The 14,185-nt window shown below is 39.6% G+C and overlaps 3 protein-coding genes across 6 annotated transcripts; 1 reads left to right on the top strand and 2 right to left on the bottom strand.

Annotated features, from left to right (window-relative positions):
* Window positions 1-21: 21 nt before the first annotated feature.
* tspan3a (tetraspanin 3a) lies at window positions 22-5,337 on the bottom strand. 3 transcript variants are annotated; one of them, XM_070906631.1, is made up of 7 exons: window positions 5,189-5,337; window positions 3,432-3,623; window positions 3,012-3,086; window positions 2,708-2,809; window positions 2,439-2,591; window positions 2,210-2,293; window positions 22-1,518 (listed from the first exon to the last, which is right to left on the bottom strand). In XM_070906631.1, the coding sequence occupies exons 1-7, from the start codon at window positions 5,249-5,251 to the stop codon at window positions 1,426-1,428; spliced, it is 762 nt and encodes a 253-aa protein (XP_070762732.1). In that variant the 5' UTR covers window positions 5,252-5,337; the 3' UTR covers window positions 22-1,425. The 3 variants fall into 3 exon arrangements, with proteins under 3 accessions (XP_070762732.1, XP_070762734.1, XP_070762735.1); XM_070906633.1 differs by lacking the exon at window positions 3,012-3,086; XM_070906634.1 differs by lacking the exon at window positions 3,432-3,623.
* Window positions 5,338-6,756: 1,419 nt separating this feature from the next.
* ch25hl1.2 (cholesterol 25-hydroxylase like 1, tandem duplicate 2) lies at window positions 6,757-7,590 on the bottom strand. The gene has a single exon (XM_070906630.1). It carries the CDS (start codon window positions 7,588-7,590, stop codon window positions 6,757-6,759), a length of 834 nt encoding a protein of 277 aa, XP_070762731.1.
* A 1,101-nt stretch (window positions 7,591-8,691) lies between these two features.
* LOC139286902 (uncharacterized) lies at window positions 8,692-13,648 on the top strand. 2 transcript variants are annotated; one of them, XM_070907838.1, is made up of 13 exons: window positions 8,692-8,729; window positions 9,766-10,379; window positions 10,880-10,939; window positions 11,041-11,093; window positions 11,176-11,320; window positions 11,457-11,529; window positions 11,575-11,833; window positions 11,939-12,167; window positions 12,289-12,431; window positions 12,604-12,684; window positions 12,790-12,901; window positions 13,219-13,331; window positions 13,490-13,648. In XM_070907838.1, exons 2-13 carry the CDS (start codon window positions 9,768-9,770, stop codon window positions 13,557-13,559), a joined length of 1,950 nt encoding a protein of 649 aa, XP_070763939.1. In that variant the 5' UTR covers window positions 8,692-8,729; window positions 9,766-9,767; the 3' UTR covers window positions 13,560-13,648. The 2 variants fall into 2 exon arrangements, with proteins under 2 accessions (XP_070763939.1, XP_070763938.1); XM_070907837.1 differs by having other exon boundaries at window positions 11,457-11,833; window positions 12,289-12,403; window positions 12,567-12,684.
* The last annotated feature ends 537 nt before the right edge of the window (window positions 13,649-14,185 follow it).

Raw genomic sequence — 14,185 nt, 5'->3', positions numbered from 1 at the left:
TAAGAAAACCACATTGCCCTATTTTCTTTCCAATGACCCATTTATTGTAGATTATAAGAAGACCAGACCAGAACAAACAAAACAAAGCAAACAAAGCTGAAATGCAACCGGGCACTATTCCTGTGTCATGTGCTTGAGCAGTCTGCTCTCTCTTTGGTTCAAAGGTATCTGGTTACTTGCTACGCGTTTTGCATTGCGAACACAGTGTCTTTCAAGAAACCAAAGCTGAGTCCTTTTGCCAACATTTTAAGTGTGTACGAAGGTCCACAATGGTTGTTTGGTGGTCAGAAGATGTTCCAGAACAGGCACAACTAGGTCTAATGATACCAGTAAATTATAATATTCATACATGTGTTACATTTTGAGCCCATGGTAACCTAGAACCTAGTTTAAAGACGTAAAGCTACAAAGCATCAAAGATGAGCTAGATACAGACCAAAGCATCTGACTGGATATGTGAACCCCTAACACCCCTCCCTCATGGGAAACACCTGAACTTTGACCTCTCTTTTTTGGGACCAAGTTGACTTGTTCTTCCACTGACCACAGCCAGTGAATGTGAGCTTTGTCAGGATAGAGAAAAAAAAGTGCCGCAATTTCATCTCTTTGTAAAGATGTGAAATATCTCAGAGAAATAAAAAAAATAAAAAGCACTCATTTAACTTTTCCCACATTTTATTTACATTCTCGAGTCCTGCCATTGCTACGTATCAGCAAATCATATTCTAAAAACTACCATCAGTAGACTGTGGAGACCAAAACCAACAAAACAGCTATAGGACAAAGTCTATCGAGAGTTAAGAATGCATTATTACTTGAAAAACCCCACATAATGAAGGGGATTACAAAGTTTGATTCTTAAAAGAAGATAAGCAAAAGCCAGTTAAGTTACATAGTTTATACTCAAAAACTTGCTGTGCCACTGGTGTCCACTATTTCTTGACTGAATACTGCTGAAAGGTGAGATTTTAACCAAAACAGAGCTGTAATAGTAGTACTAGAAGTAGAATAGTAGTTATAGTAGTAGTGAAGGTGCAAGGTAAAACTATACAGTCTTTCATTCAAGTACATGACAGATTTAAATATAAAATATCCAAAGCCATACACATAGTGCAAACTAACATATGAGGAAATTACCCTGTCCACCTTTTACTCCCTACATGACTAACGAGGTTTGAGTTTGGTAAGAATGAGGTCTTAGGCCCTCTTCCCATCCTCAGCAACAGAATGCTTCCTATATCTCATTTACATTGACCATTTAAAGAATTTGGTCAATAGCTCTTTTGGAAAAAACGGTTAAAATATATAACTTCAGTGTGGTTAGTGTTTTAAGGGAAGTGTGGTAATAGATTATTCTCATGATCTCACCAATGACGCATGTAAATTCTCAAAGTGTGTGTGTTAAAGTGAGAAATGTGTTCTCCTTTATGCATAGGTGCCCCCTGTAATGAGAAGCTCATAGGTAGGACCTCTGCTTCTGCGGCATAGCACGACACAAGCACACAACATCCCCAGCATCTAGAGGAAAGAGACGGACACCTTATTAGTGTTTTTAGCTTTGAAATGTTGTTAGCCAGTTACAACGTCAGTATTAGAATACAAATAATGTGATAAAAAACAAATAGACCAAAAAAAAGAAGAATTCAACATTTTGGGAAATACACATATTTGCTTTCTTGCTGGGACTTGGATGAGAAGATTAATACCACTCTCATGTCTGTACGGTAAATATGTAGCTGAAGCCAGGAGACTGTTAGCTTAGCGTAGCACGGAGACTAGAGAAAGGGGGAAAAGGCTAGCCTGGCTCTGTCCACAGGTAACAAAATCCTCCTCGCAACACCTTCAAAGCACACTAAAAAACAAGTTATATCTCATTTGTTTAATTAAAAAAAAAAAACACACAAGTATAAAAACTAGTTGTGGTTTTAGGAGTCTTTAGGAGTTGCATTCTTCCAGTTAAACTTACATTCATATCAATAATTTAAGATTATTAATTTAATAGTTTTGTACCAGGACCTTCAGTATTTGAAGGCTACACGTTATTCAATGTGTCAGATACATATTTAAATGTTTATGATATTTAAGTATTAGATTGTATCAATAGTGTTGGGGGCCAAAAATTGATGGTCAAAGTCTTGAGTTAAAATCTTTTTTTCATTGAAACTGATGATGTTCTACAAAACGAGGTATCTTGATGAAAGTTACATACCTGGATGGCAGCAAATGTCAGTGCAGTCCAGATGACATACATCATGATCTCCTTCAACTTCTTCACAACCAGAACTTCACAACCCTACACACACACACACACACACACACACACACACACACACACACAGAGTATATGTTCAAAGCATATGAAACTATAATAAGTCACTCCCCTTTAAAAAGAAGTGGTGCTTGGTATGAAAACTTGACACATTTAGAGGCTGTTTTACTTCTTGGTAGAGATCTTCAGGATGAGTGAGGGACCCCGTGCAGCTTCCACTGTTAGCTTTGCAACAGCTGATGGGTACGCTGTTGTTTTTGGATTCTTCATACCAGTGTGTATACTGCCAGTCTGAGTAATTGTGGATCCCACAACACTGAAGCTATGAAAATGAAAACAATGAAAACTCAAGATTACTGTCAAAAACGGAAATACAGGCAAAACAACGACAGTATCATTATATCTGCTTTACAGAAGAGACAGGACTTCTATCCTCACCTGTCTCTGAACGTAGTCGATGGCACGGCTCTGGGCATTGCTGTTGGTGCCATTGTACTCATCATACACTTTCTTGATGGAACTATTTACTTCATCTTCAACCTGGCAATGGTTAAGAAAGGTGAGACTAAACATTTGATGACATGTCCCCTTGAGCGGTACAAACCAACATGATTGCGAAAACAAGCAGTTTAGATTAGGTTAGATACGGTTGACAAATTGACACTGCTCTTCTGGGTGAGTGTGATCAGAAGTTAAGGCCAAGAAAAACAAACACGCACTGACTTGTATTAGACTTTCTCACCTTTGCTCTGTAAACGTATCCGAGAACCACCACTGCCACTTCGGTCATGAAAACCAGCAGAAGAATGACGACAAACTGTGGATTGTATTTCAAGATTTAAAATGCACAGACAACAGACACTACTTCCACTTGTGATAAAGGTTTGAATGATAGGCTTTTTGTGCCGTTTCCGCTCTATGGATGAATAAATACAGTAGCGTAGCACTTAAGTTTTGTACTTTTGCCATGTCTAATTAGATGTTATAAATGACAAAGTGCTTTCATTTCAAACCCAAATTTGAAATGCTAATTCCCCCGTTCTAATGCATTCTGAAATCCCACTTTTCTCTTCATAACGTTCATCTTCGTTCTAATCACTTACTACACAAGGCCACTGGTCCCCTCATTTATCGAGTTGAGGTTGTAAACTGGTTTACTGACCGCTGTAAGTCCACAGTAGCTCTCTCTCACTGTAGCGCAACATCCAATGAGGCCAATGATGAAAAGGAGGGCGCCAACAGCAATAATGGCCACTGCTGGGATGAGAGTGTACACGTCTTCAAAGAAGTGATCGTAGTCATCGTACGTGATGAAGACATAGGCTCCAACATAGCACAGGATGCCAGAAGCGGCCTGTGGGTGACAGCAGTAACGAAAAGGAAATCCAGTGGAAATACACTAAGGGGTTCAGCTGCATCATTGATATAAATATAGACCACAAATAGAATGCTGTGGTTGGACTTTGACGCTTATTGTTCAGTATCTAACATGCAGCAGCACACAGTATATCATCCCTGACAGCACACTTATCCTCAGTGGTGAAGTACATAACTCTATTTAAGTGCAAGCTTGAGGTACTTGTCCTTCACTTGGACATTTCCATTTTATGCAACTTAAAACTGCACTACATTTCAGTGAAAAATGCTGTACTTCTTATTCCACTACATTCACTTGACAGCTATCGCTATACTTGCTGTGCAGGTTCAGATTTTACATAAAAAACATATTGTGCAGGTTCAGATTTTACATAAAAAACATACTGATCTTTGTAGGTTTAACTACCCACAAGTATGTAGTGAAACGTAGCTCCACCTCAGACTGCTGCAACATTAATATGCTACTTAGGTATTAATGTACCAGGAAAAATAATGTACTATTAGAGTATATACAATGATTACACATGAAAATGAATGTATTTAATACTTTAGTACATTTTGCTGGCGATACTTATATGGCGATATATATATATATATATATATATATATACACACACTACTCTTCCTCCACTGCTTATTAACAGTGGTGGAAGTATATATACTCAAGTACTGTACTGTTCAATTTTGAAGTACTTTATTTCAATATTTCTATTTTATGCTACTTATTACTTCTACTCCAGTACATTTATTTGACAACATTAGTTACTAATTACTTTGCAGATTCAGATTATTAATACAAAATATAAATCAACTAGTAAATTATGATACCTGCTACCTAGCAGTTAGAAGTAGTAGGTGATATTAGCCCCACCAGTTCCAGCTGCAACTTTAAAGTGATATAACATTGATGCATCAATAATTATAATAAAAACAATACAACATTTATTATTCTGAAATGGGCCATTCTGCATTAAGAATACTTACTTATTTACTTTTACTTGAGTAAGACTTTGAATGACCTGTACTTGAAAACTGTAATCTGCACTGTCATTCATAATGACTGGAGCTGCAGTTTACCAGGATGATTTGAGGGCTTTCTACCAACACAAGATGAACAACTTTAACATTTACTTTGAACTAGGTTAGCTGAGCTGTCTTCATGCATTTTTTATGCATTTATCAACACATTTAGCTGAGTCATAATCTGGTGGATTAAGGTCAAACTACTTCCCGCAGGGAGGGTCAAAAAGTGATAGTTTGACTTCAGCAAGCAACATTGTAGTTTTTGAAGCAGACAAATGGTCTTTTTACTCTAAAACGTGATGAAATGCGAGTCCTTTAGCAATATGTTGTTTGCGGGAAATCATTCAACCTAACAAATCGCAACACTTAAATTATGTCTTTCCTACTGCCTTCTCAAACTAATCCCTCCCTGGCTAAACAAAGGTCGGCTGCAGCAGCTAGCAGAGCAGCTGACCGGACACACAGCTAAGCTAGCTAGCTGGGTGGCTGTGACGCACGTTCAGAAACCTCCTAACTTACCCAAAATATCAGGTTCAGAAAGACCAGGACCGTCTTTGACGACGTGATGCCGCACTGCCCCATCTTAAACGCGGGGATTTAATACCGTACGTGTTGGGTAATAATGCAGGTTTCTACTCAGTCATGTCCCGGCTAGCTCCTCCACTCACACTCCATAACCCAACTCTGTGTCACTGGAGCTGGTTGCACCTGCGAGGCAGCGCCACCAGCCCAACAAGAATAACAACATTAAACCCTCTAGAAACGAATACGTTAACCAACCAAACGTCTAGTGAATATCAGAAGCCTAGTTTCCAGAATTTACTGTAGGCAATTTTTGGTGGTATATGTGATATATGCACTCAACTGTAAAAAATAAAAGTATGTTAAATTCAATCGAAACTGTAGTTGGAGCGCTTTGCTGACATCTAGTGGTGGAAAATAAACTTTGACTTTTACCTGCTTGTCCTTTATACATAAAACATGTTTGAGTTTCAATACCTTTCTGGGATCACTGGTCACACTACATGATCTCAAACAAAAAATCTCAAACAAAAAATACAAGAGGCATACTAGTGTCACAATAGAAATCCAGAGATAAGGTAATTTATGGTTGAAAACAAAAGGGAAAACATACTAACCCCGAGTCAGTGGTCACAAAATCATCTATATGTGCACTTTGTTGTGATTTATACATAGCCTTATAACTTGATTTTATATATATATATATATATATATATTTATAACCAATGACACTCCTGAAATGAAGTGGAAATGTAGTCAAATGATTTTGGCCCTTTTGTCCACACAGTCAAAGGAATTAAAACCAACTGAGAGGAAATGTAAGTAACCTACATTAATCATTCAATATTTATTCCAGCACTTCTCTCGTATCTCATATTTTATTGTTGTTTAAAATGTACAGAAACAGTTTGACTTTTTATGTAGATATCGTATGTTGTTGGACATTGTTGCTTTATAAGTACATAATAGTTTCTTTTTACCTATCTTTGTTCAGCTGTTGTCCTTGTTCTTAGCTGTATGTATATTTCTATCTTCCTGTGAATTGTTCTGAACTGAAAACCAGAGTCAAATTCCTTGTATGTGTCCAGATACTTACCCAATAAAGCTGATTCTGATTCTGAAACAATACATTGGTAAAGAGCGGAAGACTTAGCCTAACATCTAATTATCAGGCTATGGAAAAGTGGCTCAAAGGATGTATTATTTATGCGAGGAAGAATGTAATGTAATGTAAGCCGTGTCTAAAGCTCAGGATCACTTTCAAAGTAAAGAAACCAGACACACTGGGAGACAAATGCATTAAGGCATTTATTTAGATTGTGCACATACAGTAGTTCAAATTCTTAAAGAAATGATGAGCAGATTTGCTCTTAAAGCTGCTGGAAACAAATCTTATTTAGATATTAATAAAACATGCCTCCATTCATTTGTGAAGGAAAATGTAGATTTCTCTCCAACTTTCACCCCTTCACATTTTGATATCCGTATAATTTGGAAAAAACAAACACAGGCACAGAAAAGCATCAGTCTCTATCTTCAGCTGCTACCAGTAGTGTTATAGTCTTCTATTTCATAGCAGTAGAGAAGCTGAAATCAGCATGCGTGCCAAATATTTTATCACAGTGGCTGAAGTGTGGTGCAAAATTGGTGTTGGGTTTCTGATGGTGCACATCGTGTTTGCTGGGCCCTCCATAGATGCCAAATGGTATCAGACGTGATGTGGACCAGGGGAAATCATAGCCACAGTGATCCTCTATAGAAACGTAGACATGCAACACCATGAAGGTCCACGTGGTGAGTAGGTGGCATCTCAGAATCACAGGATTCAGAGTGGTCCAAAAGCCCACTGTGACCAGCTCCCAGCCGCCGAGACACTGAGTGGCAAGAGCAAAGGGAGATGAGTAATTGTGATGGATGGCATGGAAAGTGACATAAAGCCAGCGGATCCGGTGATGGAGCAGGTGCCAGATGAAGTACTGGAAGTCAAAGAGCAGGAGGTTGCCTATCACCCCGGCGATCAGCTCCAGCAGGGACGGAGCCTGGTCTGGCAGGTCCACAGGTGGCCTCCATGCCCACTGAGCCACTGATGCTGGCAGCACAAGAAACGCATGGTTGAACAAGGTGACACCTGCACAGTGCAGCAGTGTGGAGGCTGTAGGACGACGGCCAGGTTGGATCTTGAATTGCTGGACCCATGCCCACCTTTCTCCCATGATGTCGCAAACAAGGAAAGGAAGGCACAAGACAAAGTAGGAAGACACAGTCAGAACAATGGGGAAGAGCGGAGATCTCAAATAGTCTCTGTAGTTGAGTCTCAGGTGGTCCCACAGACGCTGCAGCAAAGAGTAATTTCCTAAGCATGTTACCCAAATATCTACGCTTGTATCTGCAAGATCCATCCTGTCGTAAAATCACAAGGTGAATATCTTATAAATCTATCTAGACAGCCAGAAACAGTGGCTAGGGTGAAGACAACCATGAGTGTCTGCTTGTGCTTTGCTCACTGTGTGCTATCAAGTGACAGCTGGGTGCAACAATGCAACAAATTATTCATACACCCTGGGTAACTGGTAACATATAGCTCCGCACATTAGAAATTGACCAACAAAGAAGAAGACGAATAAAAACAAAAAGAGAGTAAAAAATATCACAAAATGCAATGAAATATTAAAAACATTTCTTAGGTGTGTTTAGGTGTACTCAAGTGAGCACTTGTACTGATGCAGCACAGATTTTACCAGGAGGTCTATTTTAATATGAACCAAGTGCACAATCTGGACAGTATTTAGAGGGAAATATGAAATATATACAAATATAAAATACCAATATTTTCATATATAAAGTGAATGTTTGATTTATGAGGAAGTACAACAGCTTTCTTTTTTTTCATCAGTCTGATGTTTGAGACTTTTCAGCAGGCCTACTGTAGGTTTACTGTAAAAACGAGGAACGATGTGTTGAGAAAACAATCTCAACACAAGGTCAAATTTTACTTTAAGGATTACCCATGTTTGCTTAATGATCTTTAATCAAAAGCTCTGGAAAAATTACTAAATGTGACTTGTTTTGTAGCCTATTTGTTTTCCCAGGTTAAGAATGAACTTTGAGCCTCCGCTTTTAAGCCAACATGGATGTTAAGTATTTTAAGTGCTCAGAAAAAAAGGAAATTTACAATTCCATTATGACTGGGCAAACTTCATCTGCTGATAAAGATCATGTGATATGACTGAAAACTCCAGAGCAGCTACTGAATGGACCTCAACTGTTGTGTCCAATGTGAAGAATGATCTTTGGACCTGAGGAAAGACACACTCCCAAACTGTAGAGGGCGACAAAACAAATGTCTTTCCGGTGTAAAAGAGAGGGCCCGTAACTTAAATCTTCATAACCTTTACACATGATAGTCTCGGTTGGTGATAACACGGACCGGATTGTTACCCCAACCGTTTCGGAACCTTTCGTCGCACGTAATGACGCAAAAAGAATGCGCTGTTGTTGAGCAAATACGTTTCCTTTGGCACGTAACGGTAGTACGCAGGTAAGGCCGCTTAAAAATATTATTTGAAGCAATTTTAACACTTATGGTCTTTCCATTACACAGAATATACTTTTACGCGGACCCTTGCGTGTATTTGAGGTAATGTCATATTCCAATAACTCCTCTGATCTGAATAAAGTGACTAACATTAGCAAGACACTTCCCCCTGTCAACTGTTCGTAAAGTTTAACTAGCTAGCTATGTCCAAATACCATTGCAGGGTAACGTTACTTAAATATAATATTTAGATAAATGGACTTCTTATAGGCCAAATGTAAGTCCAACAAAGGCTTTTATGGGCATTTCTAGCTTCGTTTATATTTCACACAGTTAGATCATTCATGTGGGGCAATACAACAGGTTCAAGTCAAAGTTTTACAGCAGCTAGACTAGCGATAAGAAGAGAGGAGAATAATTGAGAAAAATGGCGATGTACATTAGAAAAACATAATCATAAGTACCGGATACTTTCCCTTCTGCGGGCCTCTGTAGATCCTTCAAATGAAACAATCTGAGAAGGAAAATCAATCCTTAGTTTAACTGCTCACAGCTCATGTGAGGGGTCTCAAGTAGACATTACTTTATTTTCAGGGGCTCTTCCAACTTTGTGGCAGCAGTTTGGGGAAGGCCCTTGTCTGTTTCAACATGGCAGTGCCCCTGTGCACATAAGAAATGTTTTTTTTTTATTACAGTTTGGTGTGGAAGAACTTGAATGTCCTTAATGCCCAGCACAACCTCGCTAAGGCTCTTGTTGAGTGAGAGAGAAATACCAGTAGGCAGGTTCCAAAATCTTGAAGAAAGTCTTCTCAGAAGAGTGGAGGCTGTTCTAGCAGCTATATTACTTATTGTAAGTCACTTTGGATAAAAGCACCAGCTAAATACATGTAACGTAATGTAATATTAATGCCCATATTCATCACACATGGGTGTTATGTTTGTGTGTCCATATACTTTTGGCCCTGTAGTGTTTAATTAAAAGAAGTTGATACATCTCTATAATCTGTGTTTCTGTGCTCATTCCTTCATGTGTTAATAGTGATGGAGAATGGTGAGGGAGACAAGACGGATGAACCAGAGCCTGTGCTTCATACACAGCCGCTGTGTCGCTTCTTTTCTCAAGGAAGACACTGCAATTTTGGGAAGAAATGCAGATTCCTACACATAAGAGATGATGCCAAAGTTCATGAGAAGAAAACAGAAAACATCAGGACACCAAGCCAGTCAGATGTCACATCTCCGAACTCAGAGGTCCCTGTAGGAAATGTGGGGCACAGGCCTCCTCCCACTAGCAACTCCAGGGTTGCTCCAGCAGCTGGCCACCGTCCCTGTCGCTACTTTATGTCAGGCCACTGCACCATGGAAGACAGATGTCGCTTCTGGCATCCACCACAGTTCACCCCAGTGGATGACCAGCCTGTTCCTGGCAATTACACAAGACCTGTGCAGAGGATGCCACCAGCACCCCGTCCTGGCATCCTCCAGGAGGTCAAGCTGTGTGACCTGACAGAGGATGTTGCCAAGCAGCTTCGAGACACAGAGATCAAGCAGTTGAAGAAGCGTTTTCCCAAAGACCAGCTGATTATTCAGGAACGAAGTGATGGGGAAGTTACTTATTTCAGGGCGACTGTAGAGGCCTCTGATCCAGACTGGGTAAACATTTTCCTTTTCTCCCTCGAGAGTTTAGTGCAAAAATCGGCCTACATGTTATTTCTGTAATACAATAAATAGTAGAACCATTCCTACTTTGCTGTGACAGCACCACAGTGTAATTGTTCATTACTTCAGGATAACCTGGGTCTTGTATCAAATATGCTGACCACTGAGATTACATTAAGCCTATTTGTTATATGGGGAATGGGGTAAAGCAGTGATTAAACTTGGCTATTTTGGCTCAGCTGAAAACAAGTAATTTAGAAAGATATGTTTGCGAAAGTTATGTTTCTGCTATTCCCTTATGGTATTTCTTAGCCACTAACCCCAAGTAAAGGGTAAAACAACTATTTGAATGAATACTATTGACATATAAGAACTATTAATCCACTTAATCAGCATTGTTATAGAGGCCATAATCCAAGTATTTATTTTAACATTGATTAACCACATATTCTTATCTATCTGGAAATATACTGAGTCTGCATTTTAAATTATAGCCTTTTGACCTGAAAGAAATCGACATCATGGTGAGCTTCCCAGACAATTACCCCCAGGAGGTAAAGACCACTGCTTCCATTTACATTACAGGTTTTGTACTACACAGTAAATGGTTGACATGGTAAGAACAGTTCCTCATCGCCTTGATAAATCTTCTTAGATTTTCACATTGGACGTACCATTGGACCAGGATCTGCCACCAGTAATGGCAAGGTAAAAGCATCTGCAGTTTATTTGAACATTTAATGTTTCGAGTAATTGGCGTTAACAGTTTTATAAATCTCTGGCTACACAGACATGTACAGCAAGCATCATCAGAGTGGCTTCAAGCCAAGCATGCAACCAATCAGCTTCTGGGAAAGGTAGAGCTGCTCTTCCGGCCTTTTCTTCGCTGGCTAGATCGTAGTTTGGAGAGACTGTTCACTGAAGGAGCCAGGCAGGTGAGAACCTGCATGAATAAGAGAGTGTGATTGTGTGTTTTTTCCCTTTTAACTGAAATTACCTGTTAATCACTTGTTTATATTATTTGCTTAATGTTGATAGTAAGTTTTTCTCTTGTTTTGAATGTCTTTGCAGTTGAAAAAAGACGTGGATTTAGAAAGAGCTGGATTGCAATTCATTCCATACCAGGAGCTCCAGGCAACAGTGTGTGAACGATCTGGGAACGATCATTCATCTGACACTGCTGCTGCAGATGAGGGTGTCAGTGATGAAAGAAAACTAGAAAAGACAGAAGGTGAGATGACAATGGAGGGAGGGCAGTTAATGCATCCTGGTTGTGATGAAGGTCAGGAGCAACAGCAGGAGGAGGATGAAGCCAGTCATCTCGTGGAGAACATTAAGATCAGTGATCCCCGCAGAGGCACAGAGATGAAGGTGCTGGGACTGAGGCTGGGAGAGAACACAGCCACCGTAGTGGCCAAACAAATCACAATTTGTCTTCAATGTAACAGGTGAGGAAAAAGAGATAAATGTCATATGCATATCACAAATTAGTGTTTGTTTAATTAGAATGACCTGCAATTGGTTGAGGTTGACTGTATTTGTACTGTCTGTAGGTGTAAGGTCACTGCAGACCTGACACTGACTGGAAGGACACCCTGCACAGCTCAGTGTGAAAAGTGCAGTGCAAGCATCAATGCTACGTTCAGGCCCTGCATGCTGCACCATTACAGTGATGTCCTGGGTTACCTGGACCTTCACAATGCCGCACCTGCTGACCTTGTGCTTCAGGAGTGTGAACTCTCTGTGGGCTGCCTCAGCTGCTCCCAGGAGGGCCCTGCACAGGTGATGAAACATCACTAAACATCTGTTTTTGTGTGAAATGTCACCAGAAATAATTGAAATATGTCTTGATGAGCTCTGGCCTTCTCTCAAATTGCTTTTTTGTCTTTTCAATTTTCAACAGAACCTCTCCTATGGTCAAACAAAGGAGTTTAATTGTGAACACTGCCACAGCAAACTTAGTATTCTTGCTGAGAGCACAAGATTCCAGTATATTCAACCGCGTGTCAACAAAACAGGTCAGAGCTATCAAAGGGATTACCAAAAGTTTAAGATCTTACAACTGCCAATGTTGCCTCACATTGTTATTTAGTTACACAGTGCATGAATATGAGCATTTATACATGTACAAATGTGAATTTTTACTGTAACTAATGTGATATTTTTTACCCCTTTGTGCAGGTTCAAGTGCTTGTGCTGTTAATTATAAGACAATAAGGGATCCTGCTGTACAGAAGGGGAAGCCACTGCCAGAAAAAGGAACATGCAAACATTACAAACAGAGCCATCGCTGGCTAAGGTATCATCGTCACTGTGTCCCATCTCATTTCACGTGTCTGACATGGAAGCTCTGGGAAGAACATGTAGAATATCGTGAAAGCTTTGTGCCACTGACTGCCCTCAGGTTTCCCTGCTGTGGCCGGGCTTATCCCTGTGATATGTGCCATGATGAGGACCAGGACCACCCCATGGAACTGGCCACCAGGATGATCTGCGGCTACTGTGCCAAAGAACAGGTGAGCTGTAGAGTTAACATGACATTACTTTTTAGCCAAGGAGCCTATACTGTTATCCAGGCTCATTTAAACTCAGTTCACTGAACTTTCAAAGTAAGACTAGCAAAGAGCACAAAGGTCAGTGTCTCAGCCCTCTGCCAAGATTAAGATCCAAGACATAAAGTATTTATCAAAGATCAGGTGCAAAATACTAAATGTGGTACAAAATACTAAATGTGGTTCCAGCTAGAAGCATGAATTCACCAGGCTGATGTTAGACTTTGCCTCCGAATGGAATTGTTTTTTTCAATTTAACCCTACATTGTTTGCTGTTGCAGCCATACGGCAATGGAAAGCCTTGCATCAGCTGTGGAAGCCTGATGACGAGAGGTACACGCACCTGTCACTGGGAGGGAGGACTGGGATGCAGAAGCAAAGTCAAAATGAGCAGGTACAGCCACCTCATGACATTAAGGTCCACACAAGTTTATTATTAAAACGTAATGGCAGTAGTAGAAATGTTTTATTCATTAAATAAGATTGACATTTTTTTTCAGTGGTTAAAGGGTTAAGAGTTTGTTTTCTTTCTCTTCTTGTCTTTTTCTTCAGAAATGATCGACACAAATATGCCAACAGCAACAAAACGGTTTCAAGGAAGGCAGCCAGTGACAAGAAGTAGTTGGTGAAGAAGAGCCTTATTGAAGACACTTTTTGACTCATGATTTCAATGAAATTGTCCATTTTCCCCAATAAATCATGTTATGATCATTCATTGTGATTGTGAAAATATTTCGATCTGATATTTAAAGTCTGAAGAGTGAATGTGGATTTAATTGGAGGACTTGTGAATTTGTATCCAACTCCGGCACATTTATTAAGGTTTAACTGGTCAGGTTATTACAAAATCAGTAAAGAAGAAATGCATGCAGGTTATTTGATCAGGTTGCCCAGTTTTTCAATTCAAATAGTCTGGCGCTCTAATGTAGCTGTTCTGGTTAATCCTCTCATATTAGGAGAATGGACAGTGCAATAAGTGTTTTAACTTATCTATGGACTGAAAATACAAAATGAAGAGTTGTGTCTGACCATTTTATGATGCATCACCTCGAGGTATCCAAATTCTTCTATTGAAAAATACGGGGTTACAAAAAGCATTCTGATAATTTCCCCTAAACTGTATTGACGCACCATTACATGTTGTGTAACAATTTCATCAACACTAAAATAAGCAGTTGTTTTGTGGTTTAATTTTAAGAAAATGTCTGTAAAACAAAATGAGGGTCTATTCTGCAACTCGGATTAAAA

Source organism: Enoplosus armatus, chromosome 6 (genome assembly GCF_043641665.1).
Source record: "Enoplosus armatus isolate fEnoArm2 chromosome 6, fEnoArm2.hap1, whole genome shotgun sequence".
Lineage (NCBI taxonomy): Eukaryota > Metazoa > Chordata > Actinopteri > Centrarchiformes > Enoplosidae > Enoplosus > Enoplosus armatus.
This window is presented reverse-complemented; position numbering and strand designations above follow the sequence as displayed.

Coding starts and splice junctions, on each gene's coding strand:
- tspan3a (XM_070906631.1), bottom strand. CDS start 5,251: ATGGGGCAGTGCGGCATCACGTCGTCAAAGACGGTCCTGGTCTTTCTG. Junction 2,810..3,011: donor GATACGTTTACAGAGCAAAG/GTGAGAAAGTCT, acceptor AACCATTGCCAG/GTTGAAGATGAAGTAAATAG. Junction 2,294..2,438: donor CTGAAGATCTCTACCAAGAA/GTAAAACAGCCT, acceptor GTGTGTGTGTAG/GGTTGTGAAGTTCTGGTTGT.
- ch25hl1.2 (XM_070906630.1), bottom strand. CDS start 7,590: ATGGATCTTGCAGATACAAGCGTAGATATTTGGGTAACATGCTTAGGA.
- LOC139286902 (XM_070907837.1), top strand. CDS start 9,768: ATGGAGAATGGTGAGGGAGACAAGACGGATGAACCAGAGCCTGTGCTT. Junction 11,321..11,456: donor TCACTGAAGGAGCCAGGCAG/GTGAGAACCTGC, acceptor ATGTCTTTGCAG/TTGAAAAAAGACGTGGATTT. Junction 12,685..12,789: donor CAGAGCCATCGCTGGCTAAG/GTATCATCGTCA, acceptor GACTGCCCTCAG/GTTTCCCTGCTGTGGCCGGG.